At 50.2% G+C, this 12674-nt stretch overlaps 2 protein-coding genes across 2 annotated transcripts in view; both read left to right on the plus strand.

Annotated features, from left to right (window-relative positions):
- Positions 1-12488, plus strand: part of LOC115157402 (protein unc-13 homolog A) — a 54261-nt gene extending 41773 nt beyond the window's left edge. The window contains exons 9-12 of the mRNA XM_029705615.1: positions 3383-3599; positions 7718-8815; positions 9138-9240; positions 11942-12488. Coding sequence (XP_029561475.1) covers positions 3383-3599; positions 7718-8815; positions 9138-9240; positions 11942-12040 — 1517 coding nt within the window. The 3' untranslated portion in view covers positions 12041-12488. The remainder of the gene's footprint in view (positions 1-3382; positions 3600-7717; positions 8816-9137; positions 9241-11941) is intronic.
- Positions 1-12674, plus strand: part of LOC115156454 (protein unc-13 homolog A) — a gene marked incomplete in the record, with an annotated part of 64152 nt that overhangs the window by 26954 nt on the left and 24524 nt on the right. Inside the window, 1 exon segment of the mRNA XM_029703876.1 lies at positions 3383-3449. Within this exon segment, the coding sequence (XP_029559736.1) occupies positions 3383-3449 (67 nt within the window).

Raw genomic sequence — 12674 nt, forward strand, 5'->3', positions numbered from 1 at the left:
TACTGTTTACACAGCAAGACGAGATAGATTCAAAACACTCTAGACGGAGGCGTTATGCTCTGGCAGCCTTTGTCAGGGTTCTGAACATCGATGATGATGATGATTATGAATTATTAATGTGGATTAAGGCAGCCCACCACACCTCTCTGGTTCAGAGGGGTTGGGTTAAATGCGGAAGACACATTCAGTTGAATACATTCAGTTGTACAACTGACTAGGTATCCCCCTTTCCTTAATTTAACCTTTATTTAACTAGGCAAGTCAGTTAAGAACAAATTCTTATTTACAATGACGGCCTACTCCGTCCAAACCCCGACGGCGCTGGGCCTATTGTGCGCCGCTATATGGGACTCCCAATCAAAGCCAGCTATGATACAGCCTGGATTCAAACCAGGTACTATGGTGACACCTCTTGCACTGAGATGCAGTGCCTTAGACCGCTGCGCCACTCGGGAGCATAATGACGAATAGATGGCTTGCTCTGAGGGTGATTCAGCCTTGCTCAACTTCCCCTCCAACTGGGACGCTTTAGCCTCTGATGTATGGCAGCCTATAACCCTGTACTACACCTAGAAATTGAGATTATAGAATGTACAGTCAAAAGTTTGGATCAAAACTATGAAATAACACATATTAAATCATATAGTAACCAAAAAAAGTGTTCAATCAAAATATATTTTATATTTGAGATTCTTCAAAGTAGCCACCCTTTGCCTTGGTGACAGCTTTGCACACTCTTGGCATTCTCTCAACCAGCTTCATGAGGTAGTCACCTGAAATGCATTTCAAGTTAATTTGTGGAATTTCTTTCCTTCTTAATGCATTTGAGAGAATAAGTTGTGTTGTGACAAGGTATTGATGGTATACAGAAGATAGCCCTATTAGGTAAAAGACCAAGTCCATATTATGACAAGAACAGCTCAAATAAGCAAAGAGAAACGACAGTCCATCATTACTTTAAGACATGAAGGTCAGTCAATCCAGAACATTTCAAGAAATTTAAAAGTTTCTTCAAGTGCAGTCGCAAAAACCATCAAGCGCTATGATGAAACTGGCTCTCATGAGGACCGCCACAGGAAAGGAAGACCCAGAGTTACCTCTGCTGCAGAGGATAAGTTCATTAGAATTAACTGCACCTCAGATTTCAGCCCAAATAAATGCTTCACAGAGTTCAAGTATCAAACACATCTCAACATCAACTGTTCAGAGGAGACTGTGTGAATCAGGCCTTCATGGTTGAATTGCTACAAAGAAACCACTACTAAAGGACACCAATAATAATAATAAGAGACTTGCTTGAGCCAAGAAACACGAGCAATGGACATTAGACTGGTGGATGATGAGTCCAAATTTGAGATTTTTGGTTCCAACCGCAGTGTCTTTGTGAGACGCAGAGTAGGTGAACGGATGATCTCTGCATGTGTGGTTCCCACCGTGAAGCATGGAGGAGGAGGTGTTATGGTGTGGGGGTGCTTTGCTGGTGACACTGTCTGCGATTTATTTAGAATTCAAGGCACACTTAACCAGCTTGGCTACCACAGCATTCTGCAGCGATATGACATCCCATCTGGTTTGGGCTTAGTGGGACTATCATTTGGGCTTAGTGGGACTATCAACAGGACAAAACATGACTCCAGGCTGTGTAAGCGCTATTTGACCAAGAAGGAGAGTGATGGAGTGCTGCATCAGATGACCTGGCCTCCACAATCACCCGACCTCGACCCAATTGAGATTTGGGATGAGTTGGACTGCAGAGTGAAGGAAAAGCAGCCAACAAGTGCTCAGCATATGTGGGAACTCCTTCAAGACTGTTGGAAAAGCATTCCTCATGAAGCTGGTTGAGAGAATGCCAAGAGTGTACAAAGCTGTCATTAAGGCAAAGGGTGACTACTTTGAAGAATCTAAAATATATTTTGATTTGTTTAACACTTTTTTGGTTACTGCATGATTCCATATGCGTTATTTCATAGTTTTGATGTCTTCACTATTATTCTACAATGTAGAAAGTAGTAAAAATAAAGAAAAACCCTTGATTGAGTAGGTGTGTCCAAACTTTTGACTGCTACTGTAGATGATGTGGAGTACAGAGCCGTGACGGATCTAGATGACCTATTTTTATGACTGCACTCTGAGTGACCTGGTGAGATGAGCTCTATTGGAGTTCTATGGTTGGTGTTGAAGTGGTCCACATGAACTGGGATAGCATTCTGCTGAGTGTGCATTGTGAATGAGTGGTTTTGATCATTCTGCAGCTTCTTTTTATCCTCCTCTGGGAATAATAATGTAATGAAGTTCTCTCTTGAATCTGCAATCCACTTAGAAAATGAAAATGGTTCTTTAAAGCTGAGTTCAAACAGACCATCTGACAAAATGTAGAATGATTTAGACTGAATTTTAACAGTCTAGCAGTATGACTGGGTGAGATTTAGTCAGAATCCTCTGTGAACAGGTTCCAGTGTTCTAAACACAACGGACGAATCGGAACCCGTCCAGTTGAGGTGATTCTAGATTTGATCAGATGGTCTGTATGAACGACAGTCATTCACCTCCACAATGTAAAGCCAGCTTTAGTTTCACCCACTCTCTCAAGAGAGTCTGAGTCAGTCCTTGATTAAAGTGAGAGAATGGAAAGTGTCAGTGCTGCACACCTCCATGGTTATGTCCCAAATGTCACCCTATTCTCCATATAGTGCTCTTCTTTTGCCCACTACTAAAGTAGTGCACTATATAAGGAATAATGTGGAATTTGGGACATACTCCATGACTATTATTAACCCTGTGTCCTCTCATCTAATCTCCTCTCCACTCCTCATCTAATTTCCTCTCCACTCCTCTCCTCTCATCTAATCTCCTCTCCACTCCTCTCTTCTAATCTAATCTCCACTCCTCTCCTCTCCTCTCATCTAATCTCCTCTCCACTCCTCTCTTCTAATCTAATCTCCACTCCTCTCCTCTAATCTCCTCTCCACTCCTCTCTTCTCATCTAATCTCTTCTCCACTCATCTAATCTCCTCTCCACTCCTCTCCTCTCATCTAATCTCCTCTCCACTCCTCTCATCTAATCTCCACTCTTCTCATCTCATCTAATCTCCTCTCCACTCCTCTCCTCTCATCTAATCTCCTCTCCACTCCTCTCATCTAATCTCCACTCTTCTCCTCTCCACTCCTCTCCTCTCATCTAATCTCCTCTCATCGAATCTCCTCTCAACTCCTCTCTTCTAATCTCCTCTCCACTCTTCTCCTCTCATCTAATCTCCTCTCCACTCCTCTCCTCTAATCCCCTCTCCACTCCTCTCTTCTCATCTAATTTAATCTCCTCTCATCTAATCTCCTCTCCAATCCTACCCTCTCATCTAATCTCCTCTCCTCTCCTCTCCTCCAGATGAGGACCCAGACAGTGCTGTGGATGACAGAGACAGTGACTACCGCAGTGAGACCAGTAACAGCATCCCTCCCCCCTACTATACCACGTCTCAGCCCAACGCCTCCGTCCACCAGTACCCCATCAGAGACCAGCAGCACCGCCAGGGGACCCGCCCCTCCTCCTACCCCCCTTCCAACAGCTGTGGCCCCCTCGACTACCACCAGAGGGCCATCAGGTGTGTGTCTCCCCTGCTCCTCTCTGTCTGTATACTCCCTGGTCTCCTGCTCCTCTCTGTCTGTATACTCCCTGGTCTCCTGCTCCTCTCTGTCTGTATACTCCCTGTTCCCCTGCTCCTCTCTGTCTGTATACTCCCTGGTCTCCTGCTCCTCTCTGTCTGTATACTCCCTGGTCTCCTGCTCCTCTCTGTCTGTATACTCCCTGGTCTCCTGCTCCTCTCTGTCTGTATACTCCCTGTTCCCCTGCTCCTCTCTGTCTGTATACTCCCTGGTCTCCTGCTCCTCTCTGTCTGTATACTCCCTGGTCTCCTGCTTCTCTCTGTCTGTATACTCCCTGTTCCCCTGCTCCTCTCTGTCTGTATACTCCCTGGTCTCCTGCTCCTCTCTGTCTGTATACTCCCTGGTCTCCTGCTCCTCTCTGTCTGTATACTCCCTGGTCTCCTGCTCCTCTCTGTCTGTATACTCCCTGTTCCCCTGCTCCTCTCTGTCTGTATACTCCCTGTTCCCCTGCTCCTCTCTGTCTGTATACTCCCTGTTCCCCTGCTCCTCTCTGTCTGTATACTCCCTGGTGTCCTGCTCCTCTCTGTCTGTATACTCCCTGGTGTCCTGCTCCTCTCTGTCTGTATACTCCCTGGTGTCCTGCTCCTCTCTGTCTGTATACTCCCTGTTCCCCTGCTCCTCTCTGTCTGTATACTCCCTGGTGTCCTGCTCCTCTCTGTCTGTATACTCCCTGGTGTCCTGCTCCTCTCTGTCTGTATACTCCCTGGTGTCCTGCTCCTCTCTGTCTGTATACTCCCTGTTCCCCTGCTCCTCTCTGTCTGTATACTCCCTGGTGTCCTGCTCCTCTCTGTCTGTATACTCCCTGTTCCCCTGCTCCAGCTCAGTGCTTACCTTGCAGGTATGTTCCTCTCAGCCTGAGGAAAAGACACACTACCCTGACTGTGTCCCCCCTGACTGTGTCCCCCCTGACTGTGTCCCCCCTGACTGTGTCCCCTGACTTTGTCCCGTGAGTGTGTCCCCTGACTGTGTCCCCTGATTTTGTCCCGTGAGTGTGTCCCCCCTGACTGTGTCCCCTGACTTTGTCCTGTGAGTGTGTCCCCTGACTGAGTCCCCTGATTTTGTCCCGTGAGTGTGTCCCCTGACTGTGTCCCCTGACTTTGTCCCGTGAGTGTGTCCCCTGACTGAGTCCCCTGATTTTGTCCCGTGAGTGTGTCCCCTGACTGTGTCCCCTGATTTTGTCCCGTGAGTGTGTCCCCTGACTGAGTCCCCTGACTGTGTCCCCTGACTTTGTCCCGTGAGTGTGTCCCCTGACTGAGTCCCCTGATTTTGTCCCGTGAGTGTGTCCCCTGACTGTGTCCCCTGATTTTGTCCCGTGAGTGTGTCCCCTGACTGTGTCCCCTGACTGTGTCCCCTGACTGAGTCCGCTGCTCGCTGCTTCTTGTGCATTATTCAACAAACAATCTCATGGTCAATACTGCACAAACGTTTTGATGTGTGTGAGTGTGTGTATCCTCTCCTTCTCTCTTCATTGCTCTCCCTTTTCCCCCTCCCTCCCTCTCTCTCCCTCTCCCTCCCTCTCTCCCCTCTCTCTCCCTCTCCCCCTCTCTCCCTCTCCCCCTCACCCCCTCTTCTCCCCGTCACTCTCCCTCTCTCCTCCTCTCCCCGTCTCTCCCTCTCCCTCTCCCCATCTCTCTCTCCCCCTCTCTCCCTCTCCCCCTCTCTCCTCTCCTTCTCTCTTCAATGCTCACCCCCTCTTCCTCTCTCCCTCTCCCCCCTCTCCCCCTCTCTCCCTCTCCCCCCTCTCCCCCTCACCCCCCACTTCCCCCTCTCTCCCCATCTCTCTCCCTCTCCCCCTCTTCCCCCTCTCCCCCTCTCCCCCTCACCCCCCTCTTCCCCCCTCTCTCCCCCTCTCTCCCTTCCTCTACCCCTTCTCTCTCTCCCCCTATGTCCCCCCTCTCTCCCTCTCTCTCCATTCTTTCTTTAATAGCCTCATTTATCATGGAGTATAAATACTCCTCCTGTGTTTGTTCCCTGCGAGGATGCTTGTTCTTTTTCATTTGTCAGCTTTCTGTTCTGCTCTATTTCCCTCTCTCTCTCTCTCGTTTTCTCTTTCCTTCTCTCTCTTTCTCCTTCTCTCTCTCTCTTTCTCCTTCTGTCTCTCTCTCATTTATTTCTCTCTGTCTGACACTGCTGTTTTGCTTACCTCTTATTGATTAACCATCAGTTTAGTGGGTTTTACCTTTACAGTCAGGTGTTATAGCAGAGCGTTTTACCATTGCTCAGGGATGCTCTGGGTATTGTGTACTTTACGGAAGTGTCTGTCTGTCTGTCCCTCCATGTTAATGACTATTTCTTACTCTTCCTTTCCTTCCTCATTTCCCACTTCCTCCCTCCTCCACCTTTCTCTCGTCCTGTCTCTACTTCCTCCCTCCTCCACCTTTCTCTCGTCCTGTCTCTACTTCCTCCCTCCTCCACCTTTCTCTCGTCCTGTCTCTACTTACTCCCTCCTCCACCTTTCTCTCGTCCTGTCTCTACTTCCTCCCTCCTCCACCTTTCTCTCGTCCTGTCTCTACTTCCTCCCTCCTCCACCTTTCTCTCGTCCTGTCTCTACTTCCTCCCTCCTCCACCTTTCTCTCGTCCTGTCTCTACTTCCTCCCTCCTCCACCTTTCTCTCGTCCTGTCTCTACTTCCTCCCTCCTCCACCTTTCTCTCGTCCTGTCTCTACTTCCTCCCTCCTCCACCTTTCTCTCGTCCTGTCTCTACTTCCTCCCTCCTCCACCTTTCTCTCGTCCTGTCTCTACTTCCTCCCTCCTCCACCTTTCTCTCGTCCTGTCTCTACTTCCTCCCTCCTCCACCTTTCTCTCGTCCTGTCTCTACTTCCTCCCTCCTCCACCTTTCCTCTCGTCCTGTCTCTACTTCCTCCCTCCTCCACCTTTCTCTCGTCCTGTCTCTACTTCCTCCCTCCTCCACCTTTCTCTCGTCCTGTCTCTACTTCCTCCCTCCTCCTACCTTTCTCTCGTCCTGTCTCTACTTCCTCCCTCCTCCACCTTTCTCTCGTCCTGTCTCTACTTCCTCCCTCCTCCACCTTTCTCTCATCCTGTCTCTACTTCCTCCCTCCTCCACCTTTCTCTCGTCCTGTCTCTACTTCCTCCCTCCTCCACCTTTCTCTCATCCTGTCTCTACTTTCTCCCCTCCTCCACCTTTCTCTCGTCCTGTCTCTACTTCTCCCTCCTCCACCTTTCTCTCGTCCTGTCTCTACTTCCTCCCTCCTCCACCTTTCTCTCGTCCTGTCTCTACTTCCTCCCTCCTCCACCTTTCTCTCGTCCTGTCTCTACTTCCTCCCTCCTCCACCTTTCTCTCGTCCTGTCTCTACTTCCTCCCTCCTCCACCTTTCTCTCGTCCTGTCTCTACTTTCTCCCTCCTCCACCTTTCTCTCGTCCTGTCTCTACTTCCTCCCTCCTCCACCTTTCTCTCGTCCTGTCTCTACTTCCTCCCTCCTCCACCTTTCTCTCGTCCTGTCTCTACTTCCTCCCTCCTCCACCTTTCTCTCGTCCTGTCTCTACTTCCTCCCTCCTCCACCTTTCTCTCATCCTGTCTCTACTTCCTCCCTCCTCCACCTTTCTCTCATCCTGTCTCTACTTCCTCCCTCCTCCACCTTTCTCTCGTCCTGTCTCTACTTTCTCCCTCCTCCACCTTTCTCTCGTCCTGTCTCTACTTCCTCCCTCCTCCACCTTTCTCTCGTCCTGTCTCTACTTCCTCCCTCCTCCACCTTTCTCTCGTCCTGTCTCTACTTCCTCCCTCCTCCACCTTTCTCTCGTCCTGTCTCTACTTCCTCCCTCCTCCACCTTTCTCTCGTCCTGTCTCTACTTCCTCCCTCCTCCACCTTTCTCTCGTCCTGTCTCTACTTCCTCCCTCCTCCACCTTTCTCTCATCCTGTCTCTACTTTCTCCCTCCTCCACCTTTCTCTCGTCCTGTCTCTACTTCCTCCCTCCTCCACCTTTGTCTCGTCCTGTCTCTACTTTCTACCTCCTGTTACTTCTCTCTACCCTGTCTCTCACTCTTCCTCTCTTCTTTTGCCCTCTCTTCTCCTTCTCCTCCTCCTCCCTCTCCTCTCCAGCCCTACGGGGAGCTATGCGTCATCGGCAGAGTTGAGTCGCTGCAGCAGCCAGCTGAGTGAGGAGGAGTACGGGCCGGAGTACAGAGAGAGGGATCCTTACGATGAGAATGACTCCTACCACTCCTGTCACTCCTCTGTCACCTACAGCAAGGGCTCTCCCGACTGGGACCCTGACGAAACCCAGGGGGGGTACAGCGATGAGGGGGGCTACAGTAAGGACGGGGGGGAGGAGGGGGCCCTCTATGAGGAGGATGACGGGGGCCTGTATGAGGAAGAGGGGACATATGAAGGAGAGGAGGGGGAGATTTATGACGATGAGGATTACCTTCTGGACGGGACCCTCAGTGAGGATATGGAGGTCCCCTACACCTCCACCCCCACCAGCACGGCACCCCCCACACTCCACGTCCCCGGTGCTTCTAGACCCCCCCTGGAAAAACAGCCTTCTCTGCATCAACATCAGGCGCCACCCGGCCAGCCGCCCAGCCAAGCCCCAAATCAAGCCCACCCTCCGGCCATGGCTCCAGGAGGACAGCCCCTGGGTCAGCCACCCACCCAGGCCCCTCAACCACAGTCTCAGCCCCAGCCAGTCCCCGGCCCAGCACCAGCCCAGTCCTTCTTCTCCATGGCAAAGCCCTTCTCAGCAGCAGTAACAGGCCTGGCCTCATCTTTTCTGTCTTCTGGACTCCCCACTGCCCAACCTGCCCAGGCTCACCCCCCAGGCTCACAACCCCAGCCCCAGTCTGCCTCCACCATTCCCCCGTCTCACCCCGCCACCGGCGTCCCTTCCCCTCAGGGCACCCAGTCCACAACCGCTGGCCCTCCCTCCCAGCCAACCCCCTCCACTGGCCCTCCCTCCCAGCCAACCCCCTCTCAGGCCCAGCCCCCTGCCCAAACAACCCCCCAATCAGAGGGCCCCGATTCCAAACCCCCCCTGCCGGAGGACCAACGCCTTCTAGAGGAAGACGAACCCCTTCCACCCGAGGTTAGGATCCCTACCCCCATAGAGGAGGAACCCCCCATGGAAGACGAGGAGCTGAGGTTTGACGAGAGCCGCCCCCCCACCCCCCTAGAGGAGGTTGAGCCCATCCCTGAGAGGTAAACCCCCCTCCCAAATCTCTCATCTTTTAGCCTTTCTGTTCTATGGGAGCAACAGGGGCATTTGTTTTATTCGGCCACCATATTGGATGGACTGTGAAAAGAACATGGATATGCGTCTGAAATGACCCCCTATTCCCTATATAGTGCACTATCTTTGACCAGTATTCCCTATATAGTGCACTACCTTTGACCAGTATTCCCTATATAGTGCACTACCTTTGACCAGTATTCCCTATATAGTGCACTACCTTTGACCAGGGAGAGGGCCATTTGGGACCCAGACATGGAGTTGTTCTCAGTCCTGTTTTTGTCCCTGTAGTCATCCTGTAGATGAGGAGCCTAAGGAGCCGGTGGACCCATCGCTGCGGGCTAGAGAGAACTGGCTACGAATCATAAACAGGGTCCAACAGCAGCTTCAGGAGGTAAGATCTCACACTCAAACCTTATTCCCCAGTCCCATCCTACTGTCCCAGTCCCATCTTACTGTCCCAGTCCCTCCTACTGTCCCAGTCCCATCCTACTGTCCCAGTCCCATCCTACTGTCCCAGTCCCATACAACTGTCCCAGTCCCTCCTACTGTCCCAGTCCCATACAACTGTCCCAGTCCCATGTTACTGTCCCAGTCCCATATTACTGTCCCAGTCCCATACAACTGTCCTAGTCCCTCCTACTGTCCCAGTCCCATATTACTGTCCCAGTCCCATATTACTGTCCCAGTCCCATATTACTGTCCCAGTCCCATACTACTGTCCCAGTCCCATAGTACTGTCCCAGTTCCATACAACTGTCCCAGTCCCATACAACTGTCCCAGTCCCATAGTACTGTCCCAGTCCCTCCTACTGTCCCAGTCCCATCCTCCATTTAGCAGACGCTCTTATCCAGAGCGACTTACAGTAGTGAATGCATACATTTCATACAATTTCATACATTATTTTTTATTTTTTTTCCTGTGCTGGCCCCCCGTGGGAATCGAACCCACAACCCTGGTGTTGCAAACACCATGCTCTACCAACTGAGCTACAGGGAAGGCTGTCCCAGTCCCTCCTACTGTCCCAGTCCCATCCTACTGTCCCAGTCCCATACTACTGTCCCAGTCCCAGTCCCATCCTACTGTCCATATCCCCAGCCCTGTACCCCATTCTCTTGCCCTATACACCAGCCCTATACCCAATCCTCTTGCACAATCCCCAGCCCTATACCCAATCCTCTTGCCATATACACCAGCCCTATACCCAATCCTCTTGCCCTATACACCAGCCCTATACCCAATCCTCTGGCACAATCCCCAGCCCTATACCCAATCCCATCCTACTGTCCCAGTCCCTCGTACTGTCCCAGTCCCATACAACTGTCCCAGTCCCATACAACTGTCCCAGTCCCTCCTACTGTCCCAGTCCCATATTACTGTCCCAGTCCCATATTACTGTCCCAGTCCCATACTACTGTCCCAGTCCCATACAACTGTCCCAGTCCCATACTACTGTCCCAGTCCCATACAACTGTCCCAGTCCCATAGTACTGTCCCAGTCCCTCCTACTGTCCCAGTCCCATCCTACTGTCCCAGTCCCATACTACTGTCCCAGTCCCTCCCACTGTCCCAGTCCCATACTACTGTCCCAGTCCCAGTCCCATACAACTGTCCCAGTCCCATACAACTGTCCCAGTCCCATACAACTGTCCCAGTCCCAGTCCCATACTACTGTCCCAGTCCCAGTCCCATACAACTGTCCCAGTCCCAGTCCCATACAACTGTCCCAGTCCCAGTCCCATACAACTGTCCCAGTCCCAGTCCCATACTACTGTCCCAGTCCCAGTCCCATACAACTGTCCCAGTCCCAGTCCCATACAACTGTCCCAGACCCAGTCCCATACAACTGTCCCAGTCCCAGTCCCATACAACTGTCCCAGTCCCATACAACTGTCCCAGTCCCAGTCCCATACAACTGTCTCAGTCCCAGTCCCATACAACTGTCCCAGTCTCAGTCCCATACTACTGTCCCAGTCCCATTCTACTGTCCCAGTCCAGGTCCCATACTACTGTCCCAGTCCCAGTCCCATACTGCTGTCCCAGTCCAGGTCCCATACTACTGTCCGTATCCCCAGCCCTGTACCCCATTCTCTTGCCCTATACACCAGCCCTATACCCAATCCTCTTGCACAATCCCCAGCCCTATACCCAATCCTCTTGCCCTATACACCAGCCCTATACCCAATCCTCTTGCACAATCCCCAGCCCTATACCCAATCCTCTTGCCCTATACACCAGCCCTATACCCAATCCTCTTGCCCTATACACCAGCCCTATACCCAATCCTCTTGCACAATCCCCAGCCCTATACCCAATCCTCTTGCCCTATACACCAGCCCTATACCCAATCCTCTTGCCCTATACACCAGCCCTATACCCAATCCTCTTGCCCTATACACCAGCCCTATACCCAATCCTCTTGCCCTATACACTAGCCCTGTACCCCATCCTCTTGCCCTATACACCAGCCCTACCCCCATCTTGTAGTCATCCCTGACCCCATGTAGCATACCTAACCAGCCTTGTTTCCAGATCCAGCCTGCACCCCAGTCCCATCCGTAGTGCTTTTTCCAGATGAAGGAGGAAGAGAGGGACAGTAGTAGACATTCTAAAAGTCTCTGAAGTACTTTTTGCAGAGCTTTGAAAAATGAATGTGATATGCATTATTTACTGCCAAAGCCGGGTGGATGGGTTCCCGATGTGCATTTAGATACAGCAGTGCAGACCTAATGTGTCTTACGCAGTATACAATTAATATTTTAAATGATCTGAAGATACATTTTATATAGATGGTGGTGCACATTTGCCCTTGGTATGGAAAATAACTCACTCAACTCTGTCTTTCAGTCTCACAGAACTGCTAAAATAATTGATTTGAACCTTTACTTTGGCTTGATTGATTTGTTTATTAGTTTGCTCACATTTATTCACATATCATTTTGCTAATCATTATTTTTGAATAGAATGAATAATCACTTTCTTTGATGTTTATGTTGGTGTTTGTCACTGTGTTTATTTTTCGGTATTTTGTTGATTTCCCTTATCACCCCTTTTTTGTTTGTTTTTTCGTCCCACTACTTTGTTTTCTTTCCAGTTTCATGTCATTGTCATAGCGATACTCACATGCACTCTGGTCGGCCATGATTGGAGCAGATTGACAGGTGGGTACACAGTGATTGGTTGTTCAAGATAATGGATGACCTGTTGGCCAATGATGTTTCAGTAATGTCCTGCTGTGCTCACATTCATTTTCGCTTTAATTTAACCTTTTCCATTTCACTTCACAACAACTACGTTGCATAATCTAAGACAATGTTTCCTTGTTAGAATTTCATGGATACTCTGCACATTCATTATTATGATTTTACAACTGTAACAATCTCTCAGCAAAGCCCGTAGAACGTAACTACAGTCAGGTGAATTTAGCAAGAAACTTTCCCATCAATATCTTTGTAGTGTTGCCTGCTAAATCAATCCATAATATACTTGTTTATACCTCTTCATGTTTTGACGCAGTATGCAGTTTGACTTGATTTTGCTTTCAGTAGTTCTTCATGGGTTTATGATCATTCTGACTGTGCAGATTCAAGCTGGCCTTAGATAAAACCAAACAAACAGAGTCATGATGTGGGAGGCAGAATCCCAAGGTTAAATGAGTAATAACTCTCTCTCTCTCTCTCCGTGTCACTCTTTCTGTATCGTTCTCTTTCTCTCTCTCTCTCTCTCTGTCTCTGTCTCTGTCTCTGTCTCTCTCTCTCTCTCTCTCTCTCTCTCTCTCTCTCTCTCTCTCTCTCTCTGTCACTCTTTCTGTATCGTTCTCTTTCTCT

The sequence above is a fragment of the Salmo trutta genome, chromosome 21, assembly GCF_901001165.1.
Source record: "Salmo trutta chromosome 21, fSalTru1.1, whole genome shotgun sequence".
Taxonomy (NCBI): Eukaryota; Metazoa; Chordata; class Actinopteri; order Salmoniformes; family Salmonidae; genus Salmo; species Salmo trutta.